The sequence below is a fragment of the Poecile atricapillus genome, chromosome 12, assembly GCF_030490865.1.
Source record: "Poecile atricapillus isolate bPoeAtr1 chromosome 12, bPoeAtr1.hap1, whole genome shotgun sequence".
In the NCBI taxonomy this organism is placed as follows: Eukaryota; Metazoa; Chordata; class Aves; order Passeriformes; family Paridae; genus Poecile; species Poecile atricapillus.
In genome coordinates, this window is record NC_081260.1 from 11,328,733 (window position 1) to 11,340,488 (window position 11,756).

The following is an 11,756-nucleotide window of genomic DNA, read 5'->3' on the forward strand; positions in this document are numbered from 1 at the left end:
TGTCTAGGAAAATCTGGCTAGTAGTCTTACAACTATGGGTATGCACAGGAAACAGCTAAACAGCAGCTAATGTGGTACACTGAAACAGACAGCAACTTTCAGTCATTTTCTGGATTAGGTATGTTCAAACTAAAACCTAATGAGTCTCTCACTTAGCCCATTTCTAAATAGGCTCTGAACAGGCTTATTTATCAGTTAGCAGTAGCCAGACATGGGACATTCTTGTTAAAGGACTGCACAATCTGGAATGCATACAGATGGTGTCTGAATTGTCACCTTTAAGTACACACTCTTTTCCTCTGTTTAATATAGGATTATCAGCCCAGGTGGGACACTGTGCAAAGGGAGGTGGTTTTCAGCAGATGCCAGGTGTACGAACTCCTACTGATGCTGTCCCTGACTCTTGGGATGCCACACCTGGGGTAGAAGACCCCTGTGCTTTGCTGCAGGAGGATGGGTGCCTTCCTGGTGTGGACTATCACTATAAAGGAGCCACACCCCTTCTCAGGCCTGAGGCTTCTCCAGTAAACCTGGAAGAACCCCACAGTGCAAAAGTGTTGTGTTCTGCAGATGAGTCTGCTAATGAATCAAAAGTACAGCTGCAAAGTACCAGTCCTGAGGTACCTGCACTTCCAGAACTGCAACAACTTGAAGGAGGAGCTGTTGTGTCTCCAGACACACCAGCAGCTGACTTGTTTAGCAGTGGTGTGGAAACAGTGGCCATGGACATACTGCCAGATGTTGCACAAAGTTCCTCAGTGAATTCTGTGGATCCAAACATTAAAGCCCAGGAAGAGGGGGATCTACTGTTTATTGGCAAAGAACTCTGCTTTGGTACTACTGGGAATCATTCCAACCGTGCTGTCTCAGATACTGCACTGAGCACTCCACAAGTTGCAGTAGCTGATTCAGAGTCTTGCTCTGACTTCAAGACAGTGGCTGTTTTGAGGTCTGAAAAGAGTTCTGTAGCAAAAAATGACAAAGAAACATGTGAAATTATGGAATTTCGGTTACCCAAGGACAGTGTAGGAAAAAAAATAGACACTGCTGCACCTGTCTCAGAAGCAGTTTGTGTGGTACCTTGCAGTAAATTGGAAGTATGTTTTAAAGAAAATATTGTTCCTGTTTCAAAGGGTAACCAAGGCAGTCAACAGGCCAATGCATCATACATTTCTGAAAAGCTTTCTATTGGCTGTCTTGCCTCTTCAAGTTTAAGTGGCGTGAAGAGTAATGTATCTTCTGGTGCTGACAGTAAGGATTACCAGATAAGCAGTACAGTTGCTCACAGAAAAACAGGAGAAGCCAATCAATCATCAGATGAAAATGTAAAAAGTCCCCTGAAGACTGCTTCTGCTAAACCAGTCAGATTTACCATTGCACCAGCATGGCAAAGGTCTCTCTCAGGAGGTTCAAATTCAAAGGAAGATTCCTATTCCAGAAGTTCTCCAACATCCCCTATAAGACCCGAGTTCTTTGAAGGAATGACAAAAGAACATACATGTTTTGATGCAGTTACTCAGGAATCAACAAAAACCAACACAGACAGATTTGATCGAGATTGTAAGGACAGAGATCTGCATTTGAATTCTTTTATGGAGTGGGCTGACCATAAAACACAAAACTTTGAGAATCCATTTGGGGTCAGACTAAGAAGAACATCATCTTTACTGAAATACCAGAATGAAGGCCGTGTAGAGCCTCCAAAGCTGATCCCCTCAGCTGTTCCAATTGCTTCTTCTGCTTCAGTCAGAGAGGATCAGAAATTGATGGGCACAGGGAAGCCACCTCCAAGCCTTCCTGGCAACACAAAATCTGTTGTTAAAAAAACAGATCTCTTAGAAGACAAAAATCCTGCCAAGGAAAGATCAGAAGAAGTGGCAAAGAAGCAAAATGGTTATAAACCTTCAGGTATTTATGCTGTGTTTGTATCCAAACATTGTAGAAAACAGTGGTCATGAAAAGGGCCTTGGCAGAGTGGCACAAAGAAAAGAAAATCCTCTTGGCTAAGAACCAAATTCAGCTTTGAGTTTATCACCACTATAATTTAATTGGCTTGATGGTTTGGCCAATCAAGAGAATTCTTGTCTTATCTTAATGAAGGGTGTGTTCCAGCAAGAATAACAACAGAGTAATAGTTTACATGCCTCTGAAACATTTCTGGTACAAGGTATTTGTACATATAGTTGGAGTTTTAACACAGCTTTTTAAAAGGTGCTGCAGTTTTGTAGTTAAAAATTCAGACTGTAGCTGCTCAAACCTTAACTAGGAGTTGCATTAGGTGTGATTATTTTTTTCCTAACAATGATTTAATTTAATGTATTTTAAAAGTGACAAGGAAGCCTGTATTTTACTGCCTACATGAAAAAAATCATTATTGTAGTACTCATTTAATCTGCAATGGAAAGATGTTGTTTCAAAGGCAAAATCCAGTTCACAATGATCTCAGTGGGACATCTGCCATTGACTTAGACAGAAGTACAGTTGGGTCAAAAACTCCAGAATAAACAGAAAGAACAGTTAATGCCAAGGACAAAATCATCAGGGAAGGTAATTTTATCTCCTCCATGTTCAAAGAGAATTATAGATGCTGAAGGATTTAAAATGTGAAGCACTAGCTTTAGGCTGACTTGACCTAAATCCCTTCTTTACTTCAGAAATGCTTCTTTTTGTAGAAAAAGTCTCTCCATATTTGGAAACTGCTTCCTCTGAACCAGCTTGGGTCTCCATGGCAAAGCTAAAACAAAAGGGTTTCCAGGACCATCCTCTTGCCAAAGAACATAAAGATGAAGACAAAGCTTTGACCAAAGTGGATCAAGGGGAGGTAGAGTACCAAGTAATGTTGCATGGGTGTGAATCCTGCCCCAGGTCACCTGGGTACTTTTGCAAACTGTTCAATATTGTCTTCATGGCACGTGTGTTGTGAGCACTACTCAAAGAGAGCTTTGCTGGCCTGGCCTCTAAAACGCAGAGACTGATGCAAGTGAGCAAATGCCTGTGACTACACTGTCACAGGGATTAGTTTCAGAGCTGGATCATCCTATATGTTCCTTTGCACTGCTCAAACCTGAGCCTTCTCAGATCTTTCTTATTGCCCAGAGCAAATTTGTGTAGCTGCTTTGAGTTGCATTAACTTCCTCGCTGCCTTCTCCCTCCCTCCTACAGGATGTTCCCAACCATCCTTGCCTGGCTTTTGCTGCATTTGCACAGCCAGGTTTGAGAGGTTGCCAGGGTGAGCTTTATGAGTGCCCATGGCTGGCAGTCAGTTGCATTTTTTTCTTCTCTTCTCATGCTGCAGCAAGAGATCTGTGCTAGTGAGAACACACTGAAGAAGAATATGCCTTCCAGCTCTCAGGACAAGAAAACACAAATGAAGACCAGTGTGTCTGCAGCAGCAGGTATTCTTTTTCTTTACATACTGGCTACAGTTTGCACCAGTAAGTGGTGTGGGTGGCAGGTGATGGGGGAAGAGAGACACCATTTTTGTAATCAGCACACTTTATATAAGGCCTGTTCAGACTGTGGTTTTTGTATAAGTCAACATAATGGCTTTTTCACTCAGCAGAGAAAGCAAGTGAGGAACTCTTATCTCCACTGCCAGTTCATGAAATGGCATATAAACAGTCTGGTGATTTATTATTGGCCAAGATCCGTACTAAAGAATAGCAGTTGAAGTTGGAGAGTGTCCAGAAAAGAGCAGCAAAAAAGGTCAGGTCTTCTAGATCTCCAGTCAGCCAGGAAATAGATAGGAGTGGAGTTGTTTAGTCTAGGAAAGACAGCTAAATTTTCTGCAGACAGCAAGACTAGTCTTTATGGCCAGCATGAACTTAAAATGCACCAGGGGATGTTTAGCTTAGCTGTTAGGAAATACTTTCTAACAATAAGAGCAGTGAGGTGCAGAAGAGCGTGGCTTGCATGTGGAGAGTGTGCAGTTTCCATGGCTGGATGTGTTGAATAGATAAACATGTATCAAGAATAATTTAGGTAGAGTCAGTTTCACCCTCAGGTGAACACAGAAGCTGGATGGCCCCTCTCCTGAGCACTTAGCTGTGTTTCTCTATATTAAAGATGCAGGGGACGAGTGTGACTCACTTGGTGACTCACATTACCTCTTCCAAGGCTTCTGCTGGGCTGCAGCTTCTCCCTCCCTGCTTACTCAGTGTGGTGCCAAACCTCAGAGCCACGCTCCAGCTAGATACAGATAAGCCCATCCTTCAGCTATAAAAGCATCTTCTAGCTGAAAGCTATTGATTGCAGATACTGCCTAAGTAGATAAGAAATGTACCACTGTGTCAGACCTGTGGCTTTTCCATTGCAGATTCCTGTAGCTGGCACAGTAAGAGATGCTGTCTAGGGAGGCCTGGCCCCTTTCTTTCCCTGTGTAATCCAACAGCACCCAGAGCTGTTGTACTAGAGATACTTGAGAGCACCTCTGCACTGCTCCCTGTAGTAGTTATTTCTAGAGCTGTTAACCATTTCTGAATCCACAGCTTCTACAAAATTAGCTTTCTCCCTCACTACAGTAAGTGACTGGCTCAGGATGTTTGCACCAGCACAGAGGCTCTGATGTCAGTTGCAGCTAATTTTGTGTATGTGTGATTAAAATACCATAACTTTTAAAGGGATTCTGTTACAGGCCAGCCTTGTCTTATGGTTTTAGGTGCAAAATGAGAGATGAAATATAAACAGGCCAAGATTTTTGCTCAGATGAGATCTTCCTTTGAAAGGCTGGTTTTCTGGACTTCTGGATTTCTATTTATTGCATTATCCTAGCCTTGGAAGCCCAGCAGCCTTTGGTCAAAATTCAGAACTTCACAAGTTGCTCTGCTACTCGTTTACTAGAATTTGCAGTCTTACAGCAGAATTACAAGTTTTTGTGTGCTACCTCTTCCCCAGAACTGGCCTAGTTTCCTGACATCCAGTGACTGTTTCCTCTCCTCCAGAGGTAGCATTTATAGGCATATTCTGGTGTTCCATGACTTGAACATCACAAAAAGCTCTGACTAGTGCTGATGTTTAAGGAAAGCTTTCTGCTGCTCAGAAAGCCAGGTCCTATTGTTTAGGAAATGGTCAGGACTGTCAACACGTGTAGGAAATTTGGAATCCCAAATGTAAACTCTTCTCTTCTCTGATTTGGTTCCCATTAGCCCAACCAGGGCTTTGTCTAGTTGAAAATGCTGCTGGTGGAAAGGATGTAGAATTAGTATCCAGAGGAGTTATTTATTTGGATTGTTGTGCTTATGAAGATAGTTCTCTCCCAAAATGTGGAAATAAATTTTCAAAATCAAAATTTTAGTAACACTTGAATTCCTACCTCACCTTAGATACTTCTGAAAATTTCTTGTGTATGTAGAGCTTCATCCTGTTTAATGGACAGAATACTTCCTCCAGTATTCTTAAATACAGTTTGCCTCCTGCAAGAACTACCAACCAGCCAGAACTTTTAAAAGTTCTAGTTTTAAAAGTTTAAAAGTTCTAGGAACACCTAGTACCATCAGAATCCCACCAGCATAATTTGCAGGTGAAAGTACATAAAGCAGTGGTTTGATTCCTACTTAATATTTAATAATATTGCTGGAGCAATAGTTGTGTTGGCAGTGAAGACTAAAAAAAACCTTTAAGTCTTCTCAGTATTGGAAAACATAAACTTTTAACTCCACAGCAAGCCTGGGGTAATCCTTATTCTGCAGCTATTTTGTTTCTGTTTTCCTGCATGCTCAGGAGTCTTATTCCTAGATTTTCTTGCTCTCACAGAGCCGGAATTAGTCTGTGGAAGTCCTTGCTGTGCACTTTATTAGGAACCAAGAGTTTGAAAAATTAAGATATTAATTAACCAAGAATATGAATTAGACAAATAACTGGGGCTATAGTCTTCACATGCTTCACATGAAGCATTTTGAAAGATTTCCTTCATTTATCTGGGCTCAGACACTTGCTGTTTGCACTGAGGAGATGTTTTTTTTTATGGTCACATTACTCACTGTTTTGTATCAATTTTCCTGTTGCAATAGCTAGTCCTCACCATTGCTATAGCTGGACCAGAGAGTGCCAGCAATATCCAATTAACAATTCCTTTGACTTACTGGTGAATCACAAGCACTTTGGGCTGTAAAACAGTTTCTTTTGAGAGAAGAAAATACTATTGACATAAATTGGGTTTTTAACTCTCTAGACTTCTGGTGATGTATATCTTCTCATGGGCAGGTAAAGTTGGACCAATTTCTCAGGAAGCATCTGTGGTTCCTGCTGTTGAAAAGGAAGCAAGGCACTCCTCTAAACTGCCAGTGACACCCTGCAGTCCTGCTGAACCGCCCTGGCTGTCCCTGGCCAAGAAGAAAGCCAAAGCATGGAGTGAAATGCCCCAGATCGTACAATAGCAAATGACACGAGCATCCTTCTTTGCATTGCCAATAGCTGTGTTAACTCCATTTAATCCCTTCTTTACTGTGACCATTTCTGTTCTTTTGAGAAATAAGAGCCTTAAAACTTTTGATCAGACTGTTGTATGTAAAAGACATAATGAAGAAATGCCATTGTGGGCTTAATCTGATGTATTAGGAAGCTGAGCATTTCCTGCTACCAAACACTAGGAAAATTTGATTCATTTTTATATGCTTACACATCTGATGGTGATGTACTAAGAAGACAGGCTTTTGAAACATTTCTCTAGCAAAATACGTTTTTAAAGTTTCTTTTAAAGAAACTTGTTCTTTTAAAAAGACCATACAGTATTTTTGTACAGTTTGGCTTTGAGCTAAGAAATAACTTATGCTTTAAAATAGATACAATGCTGGGCAGCAATGCACCATGAGTCATGGACATTGATGTCATCACACTTCTTTCTCTAGTGCTCTGTGATGGGCAGCCTGACTCTACTTCAGATTGTTAATGGATCTGTTTTGTGATCGCTGTAAGATCTAAACTCATTGTGAGTGGAGTGATTCTGGCTTTTGTGTGATTTGAAGCCTCGGTGCTGTTCATCTTGTGCTTTGCTCACAGATACCCACTGGAATGGCCCAGAGCTGCACACACATTCTCTCCCATGCACTGGAAAACCACCACACTGTAGCATACAGTCTGCTTTCTGTTACACCTTTAGAAATCTGTGCAAACTAAACATTCTACTAAAAAATCCTTCCTTTCTTTAATTATGGCAAATAGTGATTTTTTGGTGAGATTCCTCAGCCAATTGTCTCTCTTAAAGAGTGTGTTGGGGGGAGAACTTGCTCCTTAGAAAGGGGCATCTTGTTTTCAAGAAATGTCACTCTCCATGTTCATAAGGATGTATATTTAGTCAATTGTATCTAATGCTAATCATAAAAGGGGCATCTGCTTTCTTTCTTGTCTCATCAGTCTTTAACCATTAACTCAACATCAGTCTGACAATGTGCAGCTGGAGCAAAATTATTCTCTCAGGGCCTGGCCTTGCAGTCACTTAACCTCACAAAAGTTTTGCTATTGAACTTGAAGGATGCAGTAATTTGAAAAATAATCTTTGTGAAATGATGTTGGTGGCTTAAAAGAGTGGCACTTACTGGTTCTTCCAGTTCTTGCAGCATTGCACATTTATATAGTTTTTGTTTACAGTCAGTGCAAAATCTGAAGGCTGGTGGACTGTTTTTAGCTGGAAAGTTGATCGGAATTTTTAAAGGAAAATATTATCTATTGATAGAATTAACTGCAAAGAAAAAAAATTGGTTTCAGATCAGCTCAAGCAAGACTTTAATCTTCCAGTCTTGGCCTGAGTTTAATATGTAGCTTTTGCAATTTGAAAACAGTATTAACTAGGAGCTAGACTGTGATTAATGACTTTTTTTATATAGGTGAAAACTTACTTTCCCAGGAAGGCTCAGAATCTATAGATACTATTTATTCTGGACTAACACCAGAAAGAGTAGGAGTTTCACATTGGCTTGGTAATTGATGCCTATTTTGTAACTTGTTTTTTCTCTGCTTTAGGAAGCATATCTTTCCGTACAGAGAACTGAAAAATTTGTATTTCTCTGAAACTTTTGAGTGTAATGTAAAAGAATATACTCAACTTTGATTCCTGAAGTTTTGTACAGTTGTCATCCCACCACAAACTTACTGACCCTGTGTGAAATACAGGCCTTTCTATATTTAGCAAACTCTCTTCTCATTCTGTTAATGTGGATTGTGACTTTTCACCCAGAATACTGCAACGGATACTATAATCTCTCTTTCCCTGTGTTTCCTTTTGATCTAAATATTGTTCCTATCTTTTATGTTTGGTATGTATATATGTTTTTGTAATCCTTGTCTTGAAGGAAGCCTTTTTGTATTCCATTCCCATATTTGGTTTACTATTAAATGTTGCCAGTGATGATGATATCATTTCTGGGAAAAGAAGAGGTATGGATGGTCCTCATTCATTAAGGAAGAAATAAAAATAGGTCTTTGGTCAATATTGACTCTATATATAGATAAACTGCATAGATTTTGTTTTGAGGTGATTTTGTGTGACTTAAGATTGATTGATACAGCTGGTCAGACTAAGGAGCTTTTCTAAGTCTAAGTTTAAAACATCATGAAAGAGCTGATGGCTCTCCTGTTGTTCTGGAGTTTTTGCTCCTCCAGTGCAGGGTTGGTTTGAAAGCAGGCACTTGTGGTCATGGGAAGCCTTGACAATACTTGTTTGCATGTATTGAAAGAAGCTGCTCTAGAACATTTTTCGGAGTGCTTTACCAAAGAAGGAAAACACAAGAAAATAATGTGATGTGTATTTGAAATTCACTTACATTCTGCATTTCTACAGTTAATGTTTCCATGTCTCTTGTGCAACTAAGAGAACAAACAGCGAAGAGAAAACATCAAACTGAGTCTCATGTAATCATAGGAGGTTAAGAGATGGGATTATAAGATAAATGTTGAAATATCAGTGATTTATTGTTGCATTTACAGAAGCTGATAACTCCATTAGCAAGGTTTTGATTTCTTGTCCTAGTGTAGTTTTTAGGTGTTCAGTGAGTAAAAATAACTAATATAATAACCTCATTTTGGGTGATCCTTTCTAGACACAGTCACTGTTTTTGAAAATAAGTTGTGTTGAATTGCAGAGCTCGTTGCAGAGTGTCATTGTGAGGTTTTGTGGCTCAGAATCTGCAGTGGAGGATGCAGGAAGCTGAATTCCCTGTGCCTGGGAGTTGGCTCTGTGTGACAGCAGAGGGTGCTGGTGCCATCCCTGAGCAGCGCAGGAGGAGAATTTCAGTGTATGTATGTGCAATGTTACAATGAGAGGAAAGCACTAAACAGCAGCCTTTTCATGTAGAACTTTGGGTAGAGAGAGCCCCCCTCATGTATTGTATTTTGTCTTTTTAAGGGCTGTTGTCTAAAATAAGAGATGTAATTTGTTTTGAAGTATTACAGTAGAAATTCTCAGCTCAGAAAAGCTGCAGTTCCTGAGTGTGTGCCACCTGCTCTCCTAAGTGCTTTTCAGATCAATACAGGAAAGATATTAGCCTGTGAGGGTACTCTGTCCTTTAGAACTGTTCCTGGAAGAGGATAGATCTGAAGGATACAGGTAATGAGAGATGTCCTTAGCAGCCTAATAAAAAAGGCAAACCTTTCTCTTCATCTTTTCCTCTAGTGTTTGTTAGCCTACCTACAATTTTGTTAGAGATTTATCTTGGTTATAAGATTTGACAAATTTGTCACATCAATCATCACCAAAATGTTCATAATGATGATGTGGAACCTCTTGGGAAATCTGAGCATCTCTTTAAGATTTTGACCTTGATTTGCTTGCTATAGTATAGAATTCTGATTCCTCTATGTTGCCAGGAAGTGTTGCACCCAATATTTGTTACAGGCTACAGCCTGGGGTAGTTCTTGGTGCAGAGGTTCACAGAAACCTCTGGTTTTCATTGAAAATGGCTTTATGTCTTTTATGGAAGTAGGCAGGTGATATAAATTGCAAATTCTGGATTTGGAACACAAATCCATGCATCTGCTCAGAACAAAGAGGTTACTCAGGTGTTTCCAGCTGGGTAGCTGAAGGGGCCTGGCTCGATGATGAGTGAAAATCCAGCTTGAGAAATGAAAGGCTTAGAGTGGGAAGCTACAATTCAAATCACTCTTCCATAGTGGGATGGGTCTAAGCCCAAGGAAGGGCACTGAAAGGGACCTTTAAATAGTGGCTTTTCCTGCATTTCTCTCTGCACATAAGGGATACCAGACCTCATTGCTTTGTACCATATTAAGTAGGCAAGCACCATGACTGCCCTGCAAATCAAAACCTCTTGTGATCTGCTGATCAAGTCCACAGCAGTGCAGCACTTTAAATGGAATTGCTGTATGATCTGTGCATTAAAAATGCAACTCCTCAGGAGTGAGCTGAGCCAAAGTTTAGCAGCTTCCTCTGACTTGAGGGGCAGATTATTGACTATGGAAAATGTGAGATGCTATTTTTATTCCCATTGTGCTAGGAGTGATTTTAAAAGAAGCTATTTTAATAGCTGTTTATTTTTCAGACGCAGTTCAAAGAAGAATCTAGAGGCAGATTATCTAAACAGGATTATTAACTGTCAAGTCTTGGGCTGATCAGTAAACCAAGTTAGCTAAACAAGAAGCAGGTATGGAAATGGGTGAAGTGCAGAGTAGTTAATTTATATAATTTCATATGATGTAGAAATAGAAACACAGAGGAAGAGATTGATTGACATAAATAACCTACATGGAAAAGGTTGTTTGGTACCTGGAAGCCTCATTCCAGCCTTTCTTCTCTCTGCCTTGGAATATATTGTTTCCCTCTCTAAGCATTTTTACTTTTCATTTGGGGGATCAAACCAAATTTTTACTTAACCTGTTTTGTAGTCAGTCCTATTTTACAGAATTTGGATGAAAAACACAAGATCACACACCTGTCAATACTGGCAATCCTTGTTCAAAACTCACCCAAATCTATGTGGTTAAGCTAATACTTCATTGCATTTTCCCTATTATACCATTCCAACTCCATATTAGTTTTTATTTATAAGTATTTTTCCAACACAGAAGGGTGGGATTATCTGCTTTAAAATAAGAGCCTTTCCACATTACTTAGGAATATATTTCTGTGGCATTGAGGTGACTTCTTCCAAGTTACACAATAAGTTCACTGTGGCAACTGCAGCAATGTATGGGAAAAGGTTGAAGTCCTGTGGCTGTGTTGTGTTTCCATAGAGTTTAAATTCCATGCAGCAGCCTTCCCTAATGGTGTCACTGGCAGCACTGGGAGCTGACAGAGCAGGAGGGGATGGTGCTGGTTGGCTCCTCACGGGTGACACTCGCTGTGCTAAATGTCTGCGTCACTGGTGACGTGGGCAAGGGGGTAAAGTGACAGAGCAGCACGGTAAAGTCACTGAGCAGCAGTGCAGGGGTGACCTGCACCCCAAAGCTGCAAATTTACCAGTTGTGCCTGTGGGATGAAATAACTTCACTGGACTTTGTGAGCTGCAGAAATACATTTTATTCATTTTTTTCAGGAGTAAACAAAGTGACATTTTCTGTCACAGCTAGATGTACAAATTAGGATATATCTACATTAAACTAGAGCTGTGTTTTAAGCACAAGAGGCGTTTACTCAGTTTGAATCCTGAGTCATATATATTTCAAAGAGGAAGAATAAATATATGTTTTGCAGCATTTAATTTATAAAGGGAGTTCTGCCCAAAATGGGTGACCTCATCTGTAATCACATGAAAAGAAATAAGAACAGAACCTCATTTTGTGGGGGTTTTTCTTCCACTTTGACAGAACGA

General features: G+C 40.2%; 1 protein-coding gene across 4 annotated transcripts in view; it reads left to right on the forward strand.

The window, feature by feature from the left end:
- KIAA1210 (KIAA1210 ortholog) overlaps positions 1 to 8,415 on the forward strand; it is a 54,001-nt gene extending 45,586 nt beyond the window's left edge. For all 4 annotated transcript variants that reach the window (XM_058848192.1, XM_058848194.1, XM_058848191.1 and 1 more), the window contains exons 9-12: positions 313 to 1,908; positions 2,673 to 2,821; positions 3,296 to 3,395; positions 6,202 to 8,415. In XM_058848192.1, coding sequence (XP_058704175.1) covers positions 313 to 1,908; positions 2,673 to 2,821; positions 3,296 to 3,395; positions 6,202 to 6,374 — 2,018 coding nt within the window. In that variant the 3' untranslated portion in view covers positions 6,375 to 8,415. The remainder of the gene's footprint in view (positions 1 to 312; positions 1,909 to 2,672; positions 2,822 to 3,295; positions 3,396 to 6,201) is intronic.
- Positions 8,416 to 11,756: the final 3,341 nt, after the last annotated feature.